The sequence below is a fragment of the Hemiscyllium ocellatum genome, chromosome 45 (genome assembly GCF_020745735.1).
Source record: "Hemiscyllium ocellatum isolate sHemOce1 chromosome 45, sHemOce1.pat.X.cur, whole genome shotgun sequence".
Classification (NCBI taxonomy): Eukaryota; Metazoa; Chordata; class Chondrichthyes; order Orectolobiformes; family Hemiscylliidae; genus Hemiscyllium; species Hemiscyllium ocellatum.
This window is the reverse complement of record NC_083445.1, coordinates 21,473,164-21,498,168: the sequence shown is the minus strand read 5'-3', so window position 1 is coordinate 21,498,168 and position 25,005 is coordinate 21,473,164. Positions and strand designations below refer to the sequence as shown.

General features: G+C 44.6%; 1 protein-coding gene across 1 annotated transcript in view; it reads right to left on the bottom strand.

The window, feature by feature from the left end:
• The window catches only part of samd1b (sterile alpha motif domain containing 1b), a 66,836-nt gene that overhangs the window by 29,610 nt on the left and 12,221 nt on the right, over positions 1 to 25,005 (bottom strand). Inside the window, exons 2-4 of the mRNA XM_060855150.1 lie at positions 22,640 to 23,087; positions 18,763 to 18,848; positions 18,100 to 18,160 (exon numbers count right to left, since the gene is read on the bottom strand). Coding sequence (XP_060711133.1) covers positions 18,100 to 18,160; positions 18,763 to 18,848; positions 22,640 to 23,087 — 595 coding nt within the window. The remainder of the gene's footprint in view (positions 1 to 18,099; positions 18,161 to 18,762; positions 18,849 to 22,639; positions 23,088 to 25,005) is intronic.

Sequence of the window (25,005 nt, the reverse complement as noted above, 5' to 3'; positions counted from 1 at the left end):
CCTTTTTGGAACGAATTGATCCTGCAACTTCTGCATTATACACAGAAATATCTGCCATTGTTCCTCCACTGTCATCCTTGCTAAGGAATTGCACCATTGAACTTTGGCCAGCTCCTCTCTCATAACTCCATAGTTCCCTTTATTCAACAGAAATATTGTCACTTCCGATTGTACCCTCTCCCTCTCAAATTGCAGATTGAAGCTTATTGTATTATGGTCACTACTTCCCAATGGCTCCTTCACTTCGAGGTCCCTGACCAATTCTGGTTCGTTGCACAATACCAGATCCAGAATTGCCTTCTCCCTGGTCGGCTCCAGCACCAGCTGTTCTAAGAAGCCATCTTTGAGGCACTCCACAAAGTCTCTTTCTTAAGGTCCAATACCAGCCTGATTCTCCCAGTCTACCTGCATGTTGAAATCCCCCATAACATCTGTAGTAACATCTTTGTGACCGGCCAATTTTAGCTCCTGATTTAACTTACATCTGACATCCAGACTACTGTTTGGGGGCCTGTAGATAACTCCTAAGAGGGTCTTTTTACCCTTAGTATTTCTCAGTTCTTTCCACACTGACTCTACATCCCCTGATTCCAGGTCCCCCGCGCAAGGGACTGAATATTATCCCTTACCAACATGGCCACCCCACCCCCTCTGCTCGTCCGTCTGTCCTTACGATAGCACGTGTAGCCTTGAATATTCATTTCCCAGGCCCTGTCCACTTGAAGCCACGTCTCAGTTATCCCCACAATATCGTATCTGCCAATTTCCAAAAGAGCCTCAAGCTCATCCATCTTATTTCTAATGCTTTGTGCATTCATGTATAATATTTTTAATTTGTTACTGCCCTCACCCTTCCAGCATGATCCCTTTCTGAGTTTTCTGCCTCATTGATACAGTTGTCTTCCTGGACTTCCCTTGTTCTAACTTTCCCTCCAATTTCCTTCTTAAACATCCAGTTTGTCCCATCTCCCCAAAACTTAGTTTAAACGTAGCTGGGTTGCAGTAGCAAACCTGCCTGCCAGAATGCTGGTCCCTAACCTATTCAGGTGCAAACCGTCTCTCTTGTAGAATTTATGCTTACCACAAAACATACCCCAGTGATCCAAGAATTTAAATCCTTGCTTCCTGCACCAGTTCCCCAGCCACACGTTCAAGTCCACTTTTTCCCTGTTTCTGGCCTCACCAGCCCGAGGAACTGGAAGCAAACCGGAGATAACCACCTTGGACGTCCTGCTTTTCAGCCTTCTTCCTAATTCTCCAAACTCCCACTGTAGTATGTTCCTCCTTTTCTTCCCGACATCATTTGTGCCGACATGTACCACCACCTCTGGCTCTTCACCCTCGTCCTTGAGGATTTCCTGCACTCTGTCTGTCATGTCTTTAACCTTGGCACCAGGAAGGCAACACACCATCAAGTCCCGTCTGCTGCCACAAAAACCCCGGTCAGTTCCTCTCACTACGGAGTCCCCTATTACCACGGCTCTGTGCGATGTCCAACTCTTCCACTCTGTCTCCACGCCAACTTTAGATTAACAGACCTGGCCGCTTCACGGACTGGCAGTGTCACCTATCTCTACTTTTCCCAAAGATTCAACTTGTTCCTGACAGGTACTTCCCCCGGGTCTCTTGCACCTGTCTCCTCTCTGCCTTCCTCATCGTCTGCACTCTTCTGCTACGATTGGTGTAATACCATCGGGTTCTCTCGGATGAGCCTAAAGTCCTCGAGTTCTTTCATCAGTGCTGCAATATGCTCTGTCAGTAGTTGAACGTGCACACACTTTCCACACTTATATGAGCCAGACACACCAGAGTAGTTGACCTCCCACATCAAGCACGTAGCATACTGAACCAGCTTGGCAGTCATGTCTTCAACCTCTTCAACTGTGGCGCTGTGAGGCAGTGAACGCCTCATCTTCCACCTCGGAACACTTCAACCCCAGGGCATCAATGTGGACTTCACCAGTTTCCTCATTTCCCCTCCCCCACTTTACCTCAGTGCTGAGCTGGAAGGTTGGAACTATATTCATGACCTGTCCTACATGCCAATCTTCTTCCCACCTATCCGCTCCCCCCTCCCTTCTGATCTATCACGTCCATCCCCACCCCCTTCACCTATTGTATTCTTTGCTACCTTCCTCCACCCTCCTCTCTGACCTATCGCCTCCATCCCCCCTTCATTCACCAATTGTATTCTTTTCCAGCACCACTCTGATCTAAACTCTGGTTTCCAGCATTTACAGTCCTCACCTTAACCACCCTGTCTACACATGATGCAAACTTCAAAGAATTATGTACCTGAAACCTTGGGTCTCTCTGTTCCATACTTTGGAGTATGTTTTTGCACTACAACAACTTGTGCCTTTGGGGTCCAGTGAGTTGTCAGAGATTTTGACTCAAGCACTGGGAACCATTAAATCGTGTCAGAGGTTGGTGGAAATGGCACTGCCAGGACTGTTTACTTGGCATAATTCTTTGAAAAAGTATGAACTCTTTCAAAGTCATTCTCGCAACAAGTGTGCTTTCTGCTAGAGGGGTACTTCAGTTTTGAAGGGCAGGTAGTTGAGAGCTCTCAGGGGGGCATCAACCAAGCCACGAACCCATTTTCTGACAAAGCAATATAGAACATTACAACACAAGGATAATATTTCAATTGATTCTTTAAATAGCACCACAACAGACTCAAAGTGGAATTTAAATCCAGCCAATTACAGGGAATTGGCTCCTGCAAGCACCAAACTGCTTGGGAAATTCACACGCCAAAGAAACACTGCCCTTGTACGTCGAATGGAAGAAGCAGTGAGGAGTCACAAGCTGCTTTGCTCCTGAACTTGCTGCTGAGCCTATTAACAGCAAATCGGAGAAAGGAACAGTCTGTAACTGGAGGCGCACTGAAGAAAGGCATCACAGAAGTCGTCAGGTGTGTCAGCGTCTTTATTTGGAGGCTGGGAACTGAGGTTCCTGGAGGCACTAGAGCTGGAGTGGGGAACAGAGAACTTTCAGAGTACCAAACAGTCTAGAAGTTTACAGAGAGGAATCTGGGAGTTTATGGAGAAGTGTCTGCATATACGAGACAGACTGAGGTCACAGAGCTGCCACTGGACAGGGCCACGAGGAGTTCCATCTGTTGGCCCCAGGAAGGAGTACAATCCCACCACCCTGTGGCCAACCACCGTGCCGCACTAGTTTTAAAGGATCATTAAATAAAACATCCCTTTATCAGGATAAGGAATTGATACTGACCATTAATGTGGGCATAGCATGCTATGGCTGAAAACAGATTCCCCCTACACACAGTCTATTCCAAGTGAAATAAAATATAAATGGCTACTGTACTGGTCACACCAGACATATATTTTCAAGTACCCAAATGGGAGCAGAATGTCATTTGCCAGCTTCATTGTTTACATAAAAGGAAAAACCAATTTCTGAGGGCAGATAAATAGGGTTGCCAGTGTGATGTATGCGTTACGATTTATGGTAACCCCCAGCTGGAATCCTTCAAACACATCAAAAAACATGCAGCAGCTATTTGAGATTGTGCACATTCAATATAAATTATTGTCCTCAAGATCCACTCTGGCATGCACAAAAACCCTTGTTAACAGCTGTGTGGAGAATAATCAGTGCCTGGACTACAAGATGTTATTATGACTATCAGGGATCGAGCTAAGCAAATTCAGCTGAGGTGTAAATGATAATGAAGCTTCGAGCTATGGAAGCAGGATAGATAAGCATCAGGCAGAGAGATAGCAACCTTCGATTAGATACAAGACACCTGATCCATCTTCGATTCCCAAGGACAGAGCACAAGGTTAATGGGGGTATCCTGAACAGGGGTGAATTAATTTGGCGCAGACCAAGTATTTAATCTTCAGATGTCTACGGGGTGCTGTTACACCAAGTGTTGCTACTCCGCCTTGGATAGACCACTGGTAGAAGCTTATTCTGTAACTAAATGCTCCTAAGCTCCAAAAAGAATCTAAACCATGAAACATAAGCCATAAAGACTTGTATTAATAAAACACCTTTTATCACCTTGGGCTGTACCAGGGCTTTTTTTAAACAGACAATTATATATTAATTTATTGAATATAGTCATGATTGTACCATAGGAAACCAAATGATCAGTTTGTATATTGTTAGGCCCCACAAACAGCAAAGTTATAATGAGCAGATACAAAAACAGAAGTTTTTGGTTTAGTTTAGCAGTCTGGCAACACCTGGGAAAAGAAAATCGAAGTTAATGTTTCGGGTCCGGTGATCCTTCATCAGAACGAGCAGATAATCTGTTTCCGCAACGTGGAATAAATGTGGCCATAAAAGGCGATAGAGTGGTGAAGTAGGCATTTGGTATGCTTGTCTGTATTGTTTGGAGCATTGAGTACAAGAGTCAGGACATGATATTGCAGCTTTGAATAACTTTGGTTCTGCCACACTTACAGAATTGCAATCCATTCCGGTCGTCACATGACAGAAAGGATGTGGAGTCTTTGGAGGGTGCGCAGAATAGGTTTAACCAGGATGCTGCCTGGATTAGAGGGTATGAACTATAAGGAGAGGTTAGAAAGTCCAGGGTTTTCTTCTCTGGAGTGACAGAAGCTGAGAGGAGACCTGATAGAAGCTTATAAAATAATGAGCGGCATAGATAGGTTGACAGTCAGAATAGTATTTCCCAAGAGTTGAGAAACTAGGGATGTGTATTTAAGTTAAGAGGGGAAAGTTCAAATGAAATGTCAGGGGCAATTTTTTTTTAAACCAGAGAGTGGTAGTGCCTGTGGTGGTGACGGGCAGATGCGATAGGGACATTTAAGCTAAGCCTTTTTAATAAGAACACAAATAAGCAAGGAATGGAGGGATATGGACCATGGGCAGGAAAAAGGGCTTAGTTTAACTTTGCAACATTTTCAGCACAACACTGTGGGCCAAAGGACCTGTTCCTGTCCTTGTTCTAAAGCACCATATGAAAATCCCAGGTGAGAGGTAAGATTAGTACTTTATCTGCGCTTTGGTCAATGCAATGCTTCCCAATAAGTCACCAGCTCCATCAGCCTGGATCACGTCTCCGTCACAGGATGGGACCTGCACCTTTCTGATTCGGACTGAGCCAGGTGGGCGAGTTACTAAAACAACTCAACTAAAACCATGGAAAGCTGGTTATTACCACACTGTCATGGGGAGGGATGGTGCTGTGCAGAAACCAATTGCCACACTTGTGCAGTAAAACATTGACGATTGCAATTTTAAATAACTAATTGGCTTTGGAAGTCATAGGGTTATTCAATTTGGAATGGAGTCTGCTGCGAGTGTTATTTGCTTCTTCTGGGGCTTCAGTGTATGACGGGGAGTCAGAACAGGTCAGGGATAATGTGTGACCAACCTCCAGTGCCAGTCTCTTCAGTACAAAACCCTTATGCATTTGTGGAGAGATGGAAGCAACATGGCACTTTATAAAATAATGCCTCTCCACAGATGAGAGACTCAGATAAAAACAATGACTACAGATGCTGGAAACCAGATTCTGGATCAGTAGTGCTGGAAGAGCACAGCAGTTCAGGCAGCATCGAAAAGCCCTTCATCAGGAATAAAGGCAGTGAGCCTGAAGCGTGGAGAGATAAGCTAGAGGAGGGTGGGGGTGGGAAGAATGTAGCATAGAGTACAATGGGTGAGTGGGGGAGGGGATTAAGGTGATAGGTCAGGGAAGAGAGGGTGGAGTGGATAGGTGAAAAAGGAGATAGGCAGGTGGGACAAGTCATGGGGACAGTGCTGAGCTGGAAGTTTGGAACTGCAGTGAGGTGGGGGAAAGGGGAAATGAGGAAACTGTTGAAGTCCACACTGATGCCCTGGGGTTGAAGTGTTCTGAGGCGGAAGAGGAGGCGTTCTTCCTCCAGGCGTCTGGTGGTGAGGGAGTGGCGGTGAAGGAGGCCCAGGACCTTCATGTCCTCGGCTGAGTGGGAAAGGGAGTTGAAACGTTGGGCCACGGGGCGGTGTTGTTGATTGGTGCGGGTGTCCCAGAGAAGTTCCCTAAAGCACTCTGCTAGGAGGCGCCTAGTCTCCGCAATGTGGAGAGAACTGCATCGGGAGCAATGGATACAATAAGTGATATCAGTGGATGTGCAAGTAAAACTTTGATGGATGTAGAAGGCTCTTTTAGGACCTTGGATAGAGGTGAGGGAGGAGGTGTGGGCACAGGTTTTACAGTTCCTGCGGTGGCAGGGGAAAGTGCCAGGATGGGAGGGTGGGTTGTAGAGGGGGGGGCGTGGACCTGACCAGGTAGTCACGGAGGGAACAGTCTTTGCGGAAGGCGGAAAGGGGTGGGGAGGGAAATATCTCCCTGGTGGTGGGGTCTTTTTGGAGGTGGCGGAAATGCTGGCAGATGATTTGGTTTATGCGAAGGTTTGTAGGATGGAAGGTGAGCACCAGGGGCGTTGTCCTTGTTACGGTTGGAGGGATGGGGTCTGAGGGCGGAGGTGTGGGATGTGGACGAGAAGCGTTGGAGGGCATCTTTAACCACGTGGGAAGGGAAATTGTGGTCTCTAAAGGAGGCCATCTGGTGTGTTCTGTGGTGGAACTGGTCCTCCTGGGAGTAGATACGGCGGAGGCAGAGGAATTGGGAATATGGGATGGCATTTTTGCAAGAGGTAGGGTGGGAAGCACGCTTCAGGCTCACTGCCTTTATTCCTGATGAAGGGCTTTTGCCCGAAACGTCGATTTCGCTGCATTTTGGATGCTGCCTGAACTGCTGTGCTCTTCCAGCACCATTAATCCAGATGAGAGACTCAGTCATACAGCCTAGAGACAGACCTTTTGGCCCAACTGGTCAATGCTGGCCATGTTCCCAAGCCAAACTAATCCTACATGCCTGTGTATAGCCCATACCCCATCAAATCTTTCCTACTGATGTACTTTTAAAATGTTGCACCTGCAGCGACATCCATCACTTCCTCTGGCAATTCATTCCACACATGAACCACTGTGTAAAAACAGATTTTTAAAGTGAGTGGAGAAAGCTTTAAAGACATGTCCTCTAGTTTTGAACCTCTCCAACCTAAACCTCAACTTCCTATATACCAGTGAAAAAGTCCCAGACTACTTTTATAACTCAAACCCTGCAGTCCTGCCAACATCCTGATAAATCTTTTCTGAACCCTCTCCTTCCTGGGAGACCAGAAGTAGACATGGTACTCTGGAAGAGGGCCCACCAACACCCTGTACAACCTCATCATGACATTCCAACACCGATACTTAAAAGGTTTGAGCAATGGAGGCAAACATGCTTCTTAAAACACTATCTACCTATGATGCAAATTCCAAAGAATTACATACCTGAACCCGTAGGACTCTGTTCTACAACACTACCCAGAGCACTACCATTAATTGTATAAGTCCTGCCCTGGTTTGTGTTATCAAAATGCAAAATTCTCTCATTTATCCAAAATAAACTCCACCTGCCACTCCTCAGGCCATTGACCCAATTGATCAAATTCAAGTGACAACAATGGCACAGTAGTATTATTGCTCGACTGTTAATTCAGAGACCCAAGTAATGTTTTTGGGACCAGATTCGAATCCCACCATGGGAAATGGTGTAATTTGAACTCTAAAATCTGGAATTAGAAGTCTAATGATGATCGAGAATCCCTTGTTGATTGCTGGAAAAACCCATCTGGTTCGCTAATATTTTTTCAGGAAGGAAATGGCTATTCCTACCCGGTCTGGCCTACAAGTGACTTCAGACCCATAGCAATGTGTTTGAATCTTTACTGTCCTCTGGGCAATTAGGGATGGTCAGCCCAGCCAGCGCTGCTCTCATCCCATGAATGAATAAAAAATGTGACAATAATAAAAATCAATTTTACCGGGCGGCCTGGTGACTCAGTAGTTAGCACTGCTGCCTCGGGTTCAGTTCCCACCTCGGGCAACTGTGTGTGTGGAGTTTGCACATTCCTCCAGTGTCTGTGTGGGCTTCCTCCCACAGTCCAAAGATGTGCAGGTTAGTGAATTGGCCATGCTAAATTGCCCATAGTGTTACAGGCATTAGTCAGGGGTAAGTGTAGGGGAATGCTACTGGGTGGGTTGCTCTTTGGAGGGTCGGTGTGGACTTGTTGGGCTGAAGGGGCTGTTTCCACACTGCAAGGGAATCTAATCTAATCAAATCAAAAACACACTAATTGGTCAGTCAAAAAAATGTATCCAAAGCACTTGCAAATGGGGACCGTGAATATCAAATTGATCAAGTTCACTTTGTACACTTAGATAACCATCTTCACTGTCTACTATACCCACCAACTTTGGCGTCATCCACAAACTTACTAACCATGACTTCTTTATTCTCATTCAAATCATTTTTGTAAATGACAAACAAAAAAGTGGACCTAGTACCGATCCCTATGGAATATCACTGGTCACAGGCCTCCAGTCCGAGAAACAACCCTCCACATCACCCTCTGTCCCCTCCCCGTCAAGACAATTGTGTGTCCAATTGGCAAACTTATTGTGAATCCTATGTGATCTAACTTTAAAACTTAGTCTATGATCTGTGACATTTAACTTATTAAAACATGGGGTATTTTTAGGGGCAAACAAAAACACAAATTGCTGGAAAAGCAATTCAGGATACTTAGGGGACTTGATTTGCCTTTGTGGAAAAGTCTAGGACCAGAGGGCATCATCTCAGTGTAAGAGATCACCCATTTAAGTCTTCTCTTGAACAGTAAATTTATGAAAGTCTTTACCACGGGGAGCTACAGAGCCTGGGGCCTTGATAAATTTGAAGGCTGAGATAGACTTAATTTTAAATCCGTAAGTAGTCTATGGAAGTAAGACAGGAAAGTGGAATCAAGGATCATCAGATCAGCATTAATCTCAAAATGAATGGTAGAGCAGACCTGAATGGCTTCAAGGCCTATTTTTGCTCTACACACCTTATGGTCTAATTCAGCAAGTGGGGGTAGGATGCTTACTCCAAGGAATTTGCATTTGAAGAATCTGACATGGTGTGCTAGAGCAGCATGGTGGCTCAGTGGTTAGCACTGCTGCCTCAAAAGCACCACAGACCCGGATTTAATTCCAACATCAGGCAACTGTCTGTGTGGAGCCTGCATCGTCCAAGTGGGTTTCCTCTGGGTGCTCCAGTTTCCTCCACAATCCAAAAGACGTGCAGGTCAGGTGACTTGGCTGTTCTAAATTGCTCAGTGTTCAGGGGTGTGCAGGTTAAATGTAGAGTAAATCAGGAAAGGGAATGGGTCTGGGTGGTTTACTCTTTGGAGATCGGTCTGGACTTGTTGGGCCAAATGGTCTGTTTCCACACTGTGGGGTTTCTATGATATAAAATCAATTGCCATAAATGACTCTGGGGGTTTGGTGAGCAAAAAGGTATGGAGTGTTTGACCTGGTTTGATGTACTGACTGGCTTACTCCCGTACATAGGATTTTCTGGTTTAAGTCTGATATTAACCAATATGGAGGAGAATGTGAGGGCTGTAGATACTGGAGACAGAGTATGTATTGCTGGGAAAGCACCGCAGCATTCAAGGAACAGTAGAATTAACATCAGGAATGGCTTATGCCCAAAACGTCGATGCTCCTGATGCTGTCTGACACGCTGTGCTTTCCCAGCAACACACTCAATGCCCACAACACTCCAGGTACAGCAATGCGTTTAACCCCGCCTACTGGAAATGCCCGCCACATTGGACACGTTGCTCCGCCCACCGACACTTTACTGCCCGTCAGTCAACAACGCGCCCTTTCATTGGTTGTACGGGCTATTCATTAATTCGTCATCCCATGGATTGATTGGTCTCTCGAACTGCCCATCAAGCTGTTCACCGCCTTGATTGGTCACCGAAGCTATCATTTGTCTGACAACCCATCCGTATAGACCACCCGAGCTGTTCATCAATCCATCTGCTACCCGATTAGAGCACGGTCTGTCAATCAGACAACCCTCATCCCCAATTGGCCATCTGGGCTATCCATCACTCCATTAGGGGCCGGTCAACCATCATGAACCCACCCTCAACACGTTCCCGGCTCTCCGCCACTTCCCGGTCGCTCAGCAGCCGCGCTGATAATACCCCCCGACAGGCCACCGCCGGCATTTCACCTTTACCGGAATGGCGCCCGGTCACCCTCCAGCGTCAGTGCGTCCCCGCTTGCAGCCGGGGAAATGGACACCGCCCCCAACCGTTACTTTCCCCTCCCCTCACTTCCCTGGCTACCCGGCACACTGCGCGGCGGGCCCTCGCGCGCATGCGTGCCCCCTCAGCGCCTGTGGATGCTCCATCCAAATATGATGGGAGCAAGCACTCCCCCAAAGGTTGTAGCCGGTATTACATTCTCACTGAAAGGAAGAAAAAGACCCAAACATTACATCTTTTTCATCTGTCATCTTGGTATCACTAGCCAAGTCAACATTTATTACCCATACATAATTACCTCGAAGAGCCATCACCATTGCTATGGATCTGGAGTCACATATAACCCAGATTAGGTAAAAGAGGTCACAGAACACCACCAGATTTCACCTGATGAAGGAGCAGCTCTCAAAGCTTGTGATTTCAAATAAACCTGTTTATAGTATAAATTAGTATGATGTGACCTCTGACTTTGCGCTACCCCCAGTCCAACACTAGCACCTCACCTCAGATCAGAAGGATGAAAGATTTCCTTCCATACATAACATAGTGAATCAGAGGAGAGTACTGAGGCAGAAAATGAATCAATTCTCCAGCATCAACTTAGTCTCCTTCAATTTGCATTCTATACTTAAAGTCATATACTGGAAACTATTGCTTTAAGCACTCCAGGTGTCCCTACTTCTGAGCCGGGGGGTTAAGTTGAAATCCCACCTGTTTCCAAGGTATGTCACGATGTGACCCTTAGGATCGCACTTTTTCCTTACTTCTGGACTGAAAAAGGCTATTTAAAAAGAGGCAAATTTCTCATCCACTCCGCTGGTACTTTTAAAGAAAGATCAGGCCATCCTCAAGGAGAACGTACAACTAATTTGTTGTTCCATTCATCTCCACAAAAACTGCTGGCCACAAGCTGGACAGTGGTTACTGCTTTGGAATAGAGAACGGTCAGCCTGTTTTTGTTAGTGATCTTTCTAAAGAACAGTTCAAGTGTACATCAAGGATCCTCATTTTGGACTTTGACCCAGATTGGGTCAAAGGAACAATATCGGAGCAGTATTGCTTTAAAAAAAAACCTCTAAAAACGTTTTATATTGCGTTCATCAGGACACTTTGCATGACTATAAATTCAAGTGGCGAACCAACATTTATACTACACAAGATGGTAGTGCTGATTGGTTGGCAAGTGGACTCTGATTAGTAGCAGTGCTACAGAGAATGTAGTAAATAGTATTGACAATATTTTTAACGGCTTTGTTTAAATTTTGTGTGCATACTTCATGGCATTGCTATGAACAATGCCAACCAATCAACATATTACTCAGTAGTATAAATAAATGTTTGTTTATTCTTTAAATTATTCTTATAAAACCTCCTGATGGGTACAAGATGAAAAGCTTCAAAATCTCCATTTTCAAGTCGTACTCAACTTCTGTACAATCAAAATGGCTATCAAAACACATTGAAGTCAAGCGTGTTCCTCCACTATTCTCTTATGTATAATGACAGGCATGGGAGTATTTCAAAATTTGCAGATGATACAAAAATAGAGCGGTTGTGACTGTGAGAAGTCTAGAACTTCAAAACAACAGACAGGTTAGTGGAATGGGTGAAAAACAAAATGGGGCAAATGAAATTTGATGCAGAGGATTGCAAAACATGGTCATAAGAAATAGAAACAGGAGTAAGCTATCCAGTTTAAAATACAGTTTGATCCAATATTCAATAGGATTATGGCTGATCTGACATTCCTCATGTTCACTTCCCTCCCCCTTTCCCCATAACCACTGACCAAGATCTATCTCGACCTTAAAAATAAACAAGGACTCTGTCCCCGTAGCTCTGTGGTAAGGAGTTCCAACTCTCAACCCTCAAGAAATTCGTCATTTCAGTCTTAAACTGTTTTGGAAAATGTAGGGGGTGGTGGACACTCAGGGGTACGTAGCACAAACGGCCAAGTTTCTGATATTGAGACTGGCTCTAATGCAACAAGGGGTACGTCGGGTTCCTAGCAATTGATTGTGTTAGGGGATGCTCCAGTGCGAGGTACAGACCGATGTTTCTGTGGCCAGTGGTGAAAAATCAGAATGGTGTGTTGCTTCCCTGGTGCCAGGATCAAGAATGTCTCAGAGGGTGCAGAATGTTCTCAAGGGGGAGAGGGACCAGCAGGAGGTCATTGGTTCCAATGTGTACAACGACATAGGAAGGGAAAAGGTTAAGATTCTGAAGGGACATTACAGCAATTTAGGCAGGAATTTAAAAAGGAGGTCCTCAAGAGTAGTAATATGTGGATTATGTACGGTGCTACAAGATAGTGAAGGCTGGAGTAAGAGAATAGAGCAGATGAATGCATGGCTGAGGAGCTGGCATACAGGAAAAGGATTCACATCTTTGGATCATTGAAAGCAGTTTCAGGGTAGACGTGGCCTATACAAGGACATATTGCATCTAAATTGGAAGGGTACTAATATACTGGTAGGGAGATTTGCTACAGCTGTTCAGGAGGATTTAAACTAGTGAGGGGTGGGTGGGACTCAGTGAGGAACGATTTCAATCAGACTGGTACAATTGAGAACAGAGGAGAGTCAGTCAGGGCAGGCAGAGAAAGCTGAAAGTGCGTTGCTGGAAAAGCGCAGCAGGTAAGGCAGCATCCAAGGAGACAGAGAGCAGGCAGAGACAAAGCAGAGAATGAGATAGGACTGACAAATTAAACTGCATTTATTTCAATGCAAGAAGCCTAACAGGGAAGGCAGATGAACTCAGGGGTCGGTTAGGAACATGGGACTGGGATATCATAGCAATTACAGAAATGTGGCTCAGGGATGGGCAGGACTGGCAGCTGAATGAACCAGGATACAAATACTACAGGAAGGACAGAAAGGGAGGAAAGAGTGTGGACAGGGAGTGGCATTTCTGATAAGGGATAGCATTACAGCTGTACTTAGGGAGGATATTCCCAGAAATACATCCAGGAAAGTTATTTGGGTGGAACTGAGAAATAAGAAAGTGATGATCACCTTACTGGGATTGTATTATAGACCCACTAATAGTCAGGAAAATCGAGAAACAAATTTGTAAGGAGATCGCAGCTATCTCCTCATTTCCCCTTCCCCCACCTCAGCACTGTCCCCTTGACTTGTCCTACCTGTCTATCTTCTTTTCCAACTATCCACTCCACCCTTCTCCACCCCCACCCCCCGAATGATCACCTTCATCCCCTCCCCCACTCACCTATTGTGCTCTATGCAACTTTCTCCCCACCCCTACCCTCCCTTCACTTACCTCTCCACGCTTCAGGCTCTCTGCCTGTATTCCTGATGAAGGGCTTTTGCCTGAAACATCGATTTTACTGCTCCTTGGACGCTGCCTGAACTGCAGTGTTCTTCCAGCACCACTAATCCAGAATCTGGTTTCCAGCATCTGCAGTCATTGTTTTTACCAGAGTCATACAGCATGGAAACAGGCCTTTCAGTCCAACCAGCCCATGCCAACCATGATCCTAAACTAAACTAGATCCACGTACCTGCATTTGGCCCAAACCTTTCCTATTCATGTACTTCAAAACTGGTCATGGCCAGTAACAGGATCAACAACTGCATCAAAAGATAAGATCTTAAGTTTGAAGAAGTCCTTCCTGCACAGTACAGCCAATAGCAACATTATTTGACCTGGTTGGGTATGTACACATCACAGGGACGCAGGATTACATTATTCTTGATTACTTGACTATCTTTAAAGAGGGCAAGATTCATTATTGACATGTCCATACCCAGAAGATGGACATGGAAGGAGTCATGTTCCTATGTTTATTTATATTCCATAATTTCCAGTCAGTGTTCGAGTAGCAACTGAGCATGTAGTGTCATCAGTCAATTCTTGCCTCAGCTACTTGGGCTTTGCCTATAGTGTTCAGCTTGGATTGAATAGACCAGTGAGCAACACACTAATACTTTGAAAATCTAACATAACATAACTGATCTAGATCAGTTTCAAAAATATAGTGAGACAGAGTCATAGAGATGTACAGCATGGAAACAGAATCTTTGGTCCAACCCGTCCATGCTGACCAGATATCCCAACCCAATCTAGTCCCACCTGCCAGCACCCAGCCCATATCCCTCCAAACCCTTCCTATTCATATATCCATCCAAATGCCTCTTAAATGTTGCAATTGTACCAGCCTCCAAAACATCCTCTGGCAGCCATTCCATACACGTACCACCCTCTGCGTGAAAAGGTTGCCCTTAGGTCTCTTTTATATCTTTCCCCTCTCATCCTAAACCTATGTCCTCTAGTTCTGGACTCCCCAACCCCAGGAAAAAGACTTTGTTTATTTATCCTATCCATGCCCCTCAATTTTGTAAGCCTCAATAAGGTCATCCCTCAGCCTCCGACACTCCAGGGAAAACAGCCCCAGCCTGTTCAGCCTCTCCCTGTAGTTCAGATCCTCCAACTCTGGCAACATCCTTGTAAATCTTTACTGGACCCTTTCAAGTTTCACAACATCTTTCCGACAGGAAGGAGACCAGAATTGCATGCAATATTCCAACAGTGGGCTAACTAATGTCCTGTACAGCCGCAACATGACCTCCCAACTCCTGTACTCAATATTCTGACCAATAAAGGAAAGCATACCAAACGCCACCTTCACGATCCTATCTACCTGCGACTCCACTTTCAAGGGGCTCTAAACCTGCACTCCGAGGTCTCCTTGTTCAGCAACACTCCCCAAGGCCTTACCATTAAGTGTATAAGTCCTGCTAAGATTTGCTTTCCCAAAATGCAGCACCTCGCATTTATCAGAATTAAACTCCACCTGCCACTTCTCAGCCCATTGGCCCATCTGGTCAAGATCCTGTTGTATTCGGAGGTAACCCTCTTCGCTGTCCACTACACCTCTAATTTTGGTGTCATCTGCAAACTTACTAACTGTACCTCTTATGCTCGCATCCAAATCATTTACGTAAATGACAAAAAGTAGAGGGCCCAGCACCGAACCTTGTGGCACTCCACTGGTCACAGTCTTAAAAACAACCCTCCACCACCACCCTCTGCCTTCTATCTTTGAGCCAGTTCTGTATCCAAATGGCTAGTTCTCCCTGTATTCCATGAGATCTAACCTTGCTAATCAGTCTCCCATGGGGAACCTTGTCGAATGCCTTACTGAAGTCCATAGAGATCACATCTACTGCCCTCATCAATCTTCTTTGTTACTTCATCAAAAAGCTCAATCAAGTTTGTGAGACATGATTTCCCACGCACAAAGCCATGTTGACTATCCCGAATCAGTCCTTGCCTTTCCAAATACATGAACATCCTGTCCCTCAGGATTCCCTCCAACAGCTTGCCTACCACTGAGGTCAGGCTCACTGGTCCATAGTTCCCTGGCTTGTCCTTACCACCCTTCTTAAACAGTGGCACTGCGTTGCCAACCTCCAGTCTTCCTGCACCTCACCTATGATTATCGATGATACAAATATCTCAACAAGGTGCCCAGCAATCACTTCTCTAGCTTCCCACAGAGTTCTAGGGTACACCTGATCAGGTCCTGGGGATTTATCCACCATTAACCATTTTGAGACATCCAGCACTTCCTCCTCTGTAATCTGGACATTTTGCAAGATGTCACCATCTATTTCCCTACAGTCTATATCTTCCATATCCTTTTCCACAGTAAATACTGATGCAAGATATACATTTAATATCTCCCCCATTTTCTGTGGCTCCACACAAAGGCCACATTGCTGATCTTCGAGGTGTCCTATTCTCTCCCTAGTTACGTTTTGTCCTTAATATATTTGTAAAAACCCTTTGGATTCTCCTTAATTCTATTTGCCAAAGCTATCTCATGTCCCTGTTTTGCCCTCCTGATTTCCTTCTTAAATATACTCCTACTTTCTTTATACTCAGGGTTCACTCGATCTAAAATATCTGTACCTGACATAAACTTCCCTCTTTTTCTTAACCAAACCCTCAATTTAGAACATAGAAAAATACAACACAGTACAGGCCCTTTGGCCCTCGATGTTGCGCTGATCCAAGCCCACCTAACCTACACTAGCCCACCATCCTCCATATGCCTATCCAATGCCCGTTTAAATGCCCATTAAGAGGGAGAGTCCATCACTGCTACTGGCAGGGCATTCCATGAACTCACGACTTGCTGAGTAAAGAATCTACCCCTAACATCTGTCCGATACCCACCTTCCCTTAATTTAAAGCTATGCCCCCTCGTAATAGTTGACTCCATACGTGGAAAAAAGGTTCTCATGGTCAACTCTATCTAAACCCCTAATCATCTTGTAAATCATCTTCTTTAGTCATCCAGCATTCCCTATAGTTACCAGCCTTCCCTTTCACCCCGACAGGAATATACTTTCTCTGGATTCTTGTTACCTCATTTCTGAAGGCTTCCCATTTTCCAGCCGTCCCTTTACCTGCGAACATCTGCCTCCAATCAGCTTTTGAAAGTTCTTGCCTAATATTGTCAAAATTGGCCTTTCTCCAATTTAGAACTTCGACTTTTAGATCTGGTCTATCCTTTTCCATCTCTATTTTCAAAAAAACTTAGGCCTTTTATGAAGTCGATGGCCTCAGGAGTCCTAATGTTGGGATATCTCTGGTCTCCAATGTTTAAAACTGTGTTAGATCAAAGGGAATGGTCTCGGCCCCACCCCTTCAGGAGTTCCCATGTGAACTTGTCAACTTTGGTAGGAAGAACAGAAAAGTAAGATGTCCTTTAGAAGGAGATCGGCTGAAGAAGCTAGGTACAGAAAATCCTGGTGTCATGGAAAATGAATCTCAAAAGTTAAATCTGCAGACATAACTGATTGTGAAGGCCATCAGAATGTTGTTTATTATAAGAGGAATGGAATATAAAAAAGGTAAGAAAGTTTATTGTAGTGTTACCAATATAGGGAGTATAGAGTACAGTTTTGGCCTTCTTAGTTGAAAGACTGCAGTTCTGAGAAAGTTCACTTGATTCATTCTGAGCTGAGCAGGGTTAAACCTTTGAGGCTGCACCCACTGGAGTTAAGAAGGAGGTGCAATTTTACTGAAATTGCAGAGATTGAGTGAACTGGATAGCTTCCGAGATGGAAGATGTATCTTCTTGGTGACTAGAACAAGGGAACGCAGTTTCAGAATAAGATAAACAGAGGAGAAAAATGTCTTCTTTTAGAGGGTTGTTAGCCTGTGGGATTCTTTTTGTGAGAAACTAGTTGGACCAGTGGGTCATTGAGTATATCTAAGGTCGAGTTGGGTTGATTTTTAATAGATAGGCAGTCAAGGGTTACAAGGCGGTGGTTCAGAGAGAATAGTACAATTAAGACCCCAATCAGATCAGCCAAGCCTTTAAAATAGTGTGGTGGATTCAAAAGGCCAAAGAGCCTAATCCTTCTCCAAAATCTTCAGAAGTTATAAAATCAGTGGTTAGAACTGTTGCCTCACTGCACCAGGCACTCTGATTCTATTCCAGCCTCGGAGGATTGTCTGTGCAGACATTCTAGTGTCTGCGTGTGTTTACTCCAGGTGCTCCAGCTTACTCCCACAATCCAAGGGTGTCCAGGTTAGGTGGATTGGCTATGCCAAATTGCCCAGGGATGTGTAGATTAAATGGACTGGCCTTGGGAAAGTCGGGGTTTAAGGGACAGGGTAGTATAAAGTAAGCTGCTCTTCAGAGGGTTGGCCTGCTTCAACTCTGTAGAAATTCTGTGATTCTAAGTTCCCAAACAGACTGAAAACCAATGGGAACACTGTTGGGAGGAAGTCATCCTTTTGCTAATACCCTTTAGAATCAGTGGGGAAGCATGGAAAGGCACCCCTTGGAATATTGGAGATTTAGTGGAGGAACTGACTGGCTGATGGACTGATATCCATGGAGTTCCACATCTGGGTGCAAAGCAAGTGTTAAAGTGTTTCACCAAAGGTCAGGTTAATGGATATGGAGTGGAACAATTCCTACCTTCAGTCATTTTGGCTACTCCCTGCAGGCAGGTCAGTTGGTCACATTCATTGTGGTGTCTCTGAAAAGGAGAAATATGTCAAAGCAGCTTAGCACCATCACTGCAGAGAGAGAGCTGATCTTATGTTTCCTTAGATACTCAGATGGACCTGACCTCTGATATCTGTGGCTATTTTCCATCCACTAACCTGACTTCAATCCTCTTCAGTGTCTACCCTCTTTGGACTCAAGGGTTGGGAATTCTTGAGAGGGAAGGCAAAAATCAAGGCCACTTTGGAAGAGGCAGACAGAGGGGGAATGATCATGTTTCAGAGGAAAAGAACAATGGGTTCTCGTGCCTCACTAGCACCTAGTTACCCACATTCACCTCCCCACAAAACTCCCACCTCCCTGAAACTTCCATCCACTGGAACACCTGTACCATTCACATCTCCCTCCTGTGCTCAATCCACCTGATCCATCTGTCCATCCATGCCATATATTCCCTCAACTCTATCTCAAACGACTCCATCCAGTGCTTTGCCCAAATGTCCATCTCATTTAGTGAACCGTCTCCTATGGGTGGACAGGGGTAAGCAGAATTATAGGAAATAGTGAAAAGACCCCACCATTCACTCCCAGCCAAGTTACAAGTGAATCACAAATCAGTGAACCAGTACTCACATCCTCCATCTGCTGTGACCCCTCACCAGAATTAGAGAGCTCAGGTCTCAGTTGTTCACTTGGCACAGGCTCAAGTTCAGGTTCCCCTGTGACGTGAAAGAAAAGAAAACAAAACGTAAGATACAGAACGTGGACCCTTGATTTTACAGCACAACCGAGTGTTGACTCACGGCAACACGTGTTTCCAGGCACAGAAAGGTCAGTCAGGAACACATGGAATGGATCAAATCCCGACTGCTCAGGCCTGTGAGGGAGGAAGGTGGATCGTACATTTGGACTGTAGCGCTTTTGTTCAAAACTTCCAGGGGAGTTCCACAGAACACTGTTGCCCTTCCCTTTGTAAGGAGGTGGTTAGAGAATTAGAATACTTCCAGATTGACAGGTCATTCAACCCACATTAACCTTCTCCCACTTTAATTCACTTCATCCACAAATCCTATTGTTTTCCCCTTCCCCAGTATTGTTAAGGTTTGCATCATTTTATCACCCATCCCTAGCTTCCCTTCAGGTGATGGTGTGGAGTTGAGATTTTTTTTCAGTATTGCTGGGCCAAGATCCTAGAATTTCATTCTTAACAGTACAGTGTCCTTATGGCACATGGACTTCAGTGATATAGTTTCAGGTCAGTAAGGAGCAAGGCTGGGAGGGAAACTATGTAGAATCCCAACAGTATGGAAAGAAGTCATTCGACCCTCTCTGGAGCATCTCAACCAGACCCAAACCTCTACCCTATTCCTGTAACCCTGCACTTCCTATGGTTAATCTGCACATCTTTGGACAGATGGAGGAAACTGGATCATCTGGAAGAAACCCACACAGGCACTGGGAGAATGTGCAATCTCCACATGGAGAATTGCTGGAGGGTCATGGTCCCTGATAAAGGAACAGCGCTCTGAAAGCTAGTGCTTCCAAATAAACTTGTTTGATAAGAACCTGGTGTTGTGCCATTTTTAAAACGTTGCTGGAATCAAACCCAGATCACTGGCGCTGTGAGGCAGCAGTGCTAACTACTGAGCCACTCTGCCACCCCATGACCTCAGGATGCCACAAACAATTTTACATAGTCAGCACTTGATTGAAATGTATTAATTACAGGGCAAACAGCAGTCAATTTACATACAAGGTCTCACAAATGGCAACAGCTAGTCTGTTTTACTATTGTTTAAGGGATAAGTGTCAGCCAGGAAAATGAACAGTATTCTCATAAGAACAGCACCAGGTGACAGAGTTCTTTAAGCTTGCTAGGTCACTTAATAAAGATTGTAAAACTTCAGTAATGACCTTAAATCTCAAAAGGTTGTTCTGAGAAATTACCCTACACTCCTGGATAATTAATCTGAACTTCAAATGTATTTCCCAGTTGAGGCACATGGGTCTGAAATCAATGAATTCCTGACCTGTCCAATCTGCTGCTAATTCACTCATTTAAAAGCTTGACATGAAGTGGGGGTTTAAGAGATTGTAAGCCAAACAGCCAATTTAACAACAGGGTGTAAACTTTGTTCTGTTATTTAAAAATAAAACCGGTCTGGTTTTTTGAAGCTTGACAGCATTAACTCACTTTGCCTGCCATCCTGCCTTTAGTTATTGTAACCCTTACTTTCAGGTATGTTGGAGTTCAAGTTCAGCAATCAGCTTAAATTTGCTGAGACACCAAGCCTGTGAGGGGCTCTGGGGAGGGAATCAGAATTTGGAGCAAGTAATTTGGCAGAATGCCTCATCGCCAGAACTTTCCGGTGAACACCATCCATTGCTTGGCTGGTGAGATTCTTCATCTCCGATGTCTTTGCAAAAAGGAAGCAGAGAAATGCAGTGGTTTGTGTCAAGATTCACCCCAAACAGCTCCAGGTTGCAGGACTCTTTCAACACACAGACAAACATCAGGGCAGCATGGTGGCTCAGTGGTTAGCACTACTGCCTCAGTACCATAGACAGAGGTTCAATTCCAGCCTTGGGTGACTGTCTGAAGTTTGCACATTCTCCCTGTGTCTACGTGGGTTTCCTCCAGGTGCTCCAGTTTCCTCCCACAGTCCAAAGATGTGCAGGTTAGGTGAATTGGCCACATTAAAATTGCCCATATAGTTTTCAGGGATGTGTAGGTCAGGAGAAATGTATCTTGAATCACAGAATCCCTATAGTGTGGAAACAGGCTATTTGGCCCAACAAATCCACACCGACCTTCTAAAGAGTAACCTGCACCGACGCAATGCTTTAGACTACAATTCCCCTGACTAATGCACCTAACCTACACGTCCCTGAACACTATGGCCTGTTTCCACACTGTATGCATGAAAGACCATTAACCCAGTGAAAGTCGTTCTCTGGTCTGCCCAAAACTTGGTCTTGCAGAGCAAGGAGTTGACCCTGATGGAGTTTTGCAGACTGGCACATTCCAAGGTTCAGGGCTATGTACTAAAGCTTAGGGCAGCTACTGCCAAGGCACAGTGGGAAAAGACCACTGTCTGACATCCTTCTGCCAAAGTATAATGGGGTCCATTCCGTTGACAGACTCTCTTGGTGCCTCACAATGAACATTATTAGGTTACCAATAGAAGCAGGAAATACTTTTGGTTTTTTGCAACTGTAGAGAAGTTAGAGAAATTTCAAAATTCCAATGTTTGTTTTTTTTCTTCTGCAAACACCGTACAGACAGTATTTAGAACACATACATTATAAAAATCATCTATAAATACATATGTTTTAATTTTTGAGTCAAAGCCATATCTGACTCAGGAGCAACCTCAGGACATTCCAGTCCAGCATGATCCAGTGTGGGAATGGGTATGTCGTCACTTCAGATTTGAGAGGGCCTTACCCAACATAGCACATGTCCCTGCTCTTTGCACATTGGTATTAACATTCAAATGGAATTCGCGAGTTGTGGAATGAATTTTAACTTTGTATGAGGTTGAGCTGGGTTCAAGACCTAAGAATTAGGAGGAGTAGGTCATTTAGCCCTGCAAGCCTGCTCTACCTTTCAATGAGATCATGCAGAATCTTCCACTTCAAATCTTTCCCTCCACTCTCTTGATATTTTTAATATTTGAAAATCGATATACTTCAAATCTTAAAAGTACTCAATGACTGAAGTTCCACAGCCCAGTGAAGCACACAGAGTGAATTTAGTCTCATACCTAGTCAGAGCACAGAACCAAACCTTTCAATCCAACCAGTCCACACCAGCCATAATCCCACCAGCTTAGGCTTGGCCGATATCCCTCCAAACACTTCTTAGTCATGTACCTGCCCAAATATCTTTTAAACATTGTAACTGTAATCCACCACTTCCTCTGGAAGTTCATTCCACAGACAAAGCACTGAATGTTGCCTGTGACTTTTTAAAAAAAGTTTCTCCACTCACCTTAAAAATAAATGCCCCCTAGTTTTGAACTCCCTATCCTAGGGAAAGGACCATTGCTATTCATCTTATCTATACCCCACATGATTTTAGAAACCTTTGAGGTCACTCCTCAACTTCTTACAATTCAGCAAAAAAAAAATTAGCCTCTGTTGATAACTCAAACCTTCCATTCCAGATAACGTCTCCTCTGAACCCTCTCCAGCTTAATAATATTTTCCATTAAGAGGACAACCAAAATTGGAGACAACCCCAGAAAAGGCCTCACCCGATGTCCTGTACCACCTCGATATGACATCCCAATTCCTCTGAGGCAGAGTCAAGATTAGAGCAGTGCTCGAAAAGCCCTTCATCAGGAATGGCCCTTTTATACTGAAGCATCTGAGCAATGAAGGCAAGCATGCTAAGCACCTTAACCACCCTTTCTACCTGTAATGCAAACTTCAAAATCCAAGTGGTCTGCCTCTTACTCAGATTGCATGGTTATATTACATCTGAACAATGCTAAGCCCAAGTTACCTCGAATAGTGTAAGTTTCTTGGGAGCGTTCTTCACTGTAGTTCTCCTCTATAGCAGCTGGCTCTTCAGAAGAGACAGTATCTCTGGCATCATCTGAAGAGAGTCGCTTTTGCATAGTATTGAGATCCTCAGCATTGAGCATCATCTCAGCATCAATAACATCCTTGCACTCAATGGTGGGATGATACGAAGGGCTCTGCTCCACATCCAAAGAAGTTTCAGCCAGTTTGCCAGTGGATAGTTCCTTAGCGATCTCTTCAGTGGGACAACCTTGAGGCAATTTGTCAGGAGTCTCTTTGGCATTATGGTCTTCACTCACAGAGTCAGCGATAGACTGTTCCATGTTGGGACCATCAAAAGCTTGGTCCCAGAGTTCCTGATCCTCCATGGAAGCATCGTCATCAGTCCCATCATCTGTCAAATCAGCTTCTTTGGATCTCCTGGTCTTCTGTTAAGATACAAAGCAACAAGCATTCAGAGGATTCAGTCTGGACACCCAATTCACTCTTCAATGCCTGTCACTGGATATATGGTGTGGCTTCAGTGACTAATGATTAAAGAGTAATTTAAATTAAAGGTATGAGAGAGGATTGAAGGATTTGACAAGGCGGATGGGTGAAATGATTTCCTCTAATAGGAGTCCAGAATAAGAGGACAGAAATGCTAAAATTAGAGTCTTAGAGGCTATGTCAACAAGCACTTGGTCATACAAAGAACATTTACAGCTTAGGAACAAGTACTTCGGCCCTCCAAGCCTGTGTGGATCCAAATCCACTGTCTAAACTTACCGCCCAATTCCTAAACATCTGTATCTCTCTGCTCCCCACCTACTCATTCATCTGTCCAGACACTCCTTAAATGAATCTACTGTGCCTGTCTTCTACTACCTCTGCTGGCAATACGTTCCAGACACCTATTACCCTCTGTGTCAAGTACTTTCCGCATGTATCCCCCTTAAACATTTTGCCTCTCACTTTGAACGTGTGACCTTTCATTATTGAATCCCTCACCCTGGGGAAAAAAGCCTGTCTCTATCCACCCTGTCTATACCCTTCATGATTTTTATAGACCTCAATCAGGTCCACCCCTTAATCTCCTTTTTTCTACTGAAAACAATCCTAACTTACTCAACCTCTTTTCGTAGCTAGCACCTTCCATCCCAGGCAACATCCTCTTAAACCTTCTCTGCACCCACGTCCTTTAGGTAATGTGGTGACCAGAACTGTACACAGTATTCTAAATGTGGCTAAACCAATGTCTTGTACAATTTTAACATGACCTGCCAGCTTTTATACTCAAGACCCCATCCAATGAAGGCAAGCACGCCATGCCTTCTTGACCACTATCCATCTGTGCAGCAACCTTCAGGGTACCTGAACTCCCAGGTCTCTGTCCATCAACTTTTTCCAAGGCTCTTCTGTTTACAGTATAGTTCACTCTAGAATTAGGTCTTCCAAAATGCATCACCTCACATTTGCCTGGATTGAACTCCATCTGCTACTTCTCTGCCTAACCCCCAGTCTATATTCTCCTGTATTCTTTGACAATCCCCTATGCTTTCTGCTACTCCACCAATCTTTGTATCATCTGCAAACCTAACTGATGAGACCAATGCCCTCTTCCAGATCATTTAAGTATATCACAAACAACAGTGGCTCAGCACTGATCCCTGTGGAACACCACTGGTCACCTTTCTCCATTGAGAAACTCCCTTCAACTACTACTGTCTCCTGTTGCTCAACCAGTTCTATATCCACCTAGCTAGAACACCTTGCACACCATGTGACTTCACTTTCTCCATTAGCTTACCATGGAGAACCTGATCAAACACCTTACTAAAGTCCAAGTGAGATGATAGTTACAGCCCTTCCTTTGTCTATCAACTTGGTCACTTCCTCAAAATTAAGTTGGTAAGGCATGATCTAACCCACACAAAATCATGTTGCCTATCACGGATAAGCCCATTCTCTTCCAAATGGAAAAATATCCTATCCCTCAGTACCTTCTCCAGCAGCTTTCCCACCACTGATATCAGGCTTACCCATCTGTATTTACCTGGAATATCCCTACTACCCTTCTTGAAAAGGGGGACAACATACGCAACTCTCCAGTCCTCTTGTGTTTAAGGATGCTACAAAGATATCAGGGCCCCAGCTATTTCCTCTCTTATCTCCTTCAGCAACTTATGACAGATCTCATCCAGTCCTGGGGATTTGTCCACCTTAATATCCTTTAGTCTACCTAACACATCAACATCAACGTGGTCCAGACTAAACAAACTCCTATCTCTAATCTCAACATTCATCATATCCCTTTCCTCCATGAACACCCATGCAAAGTAATCATCGAGAATCTCACCCATTTTC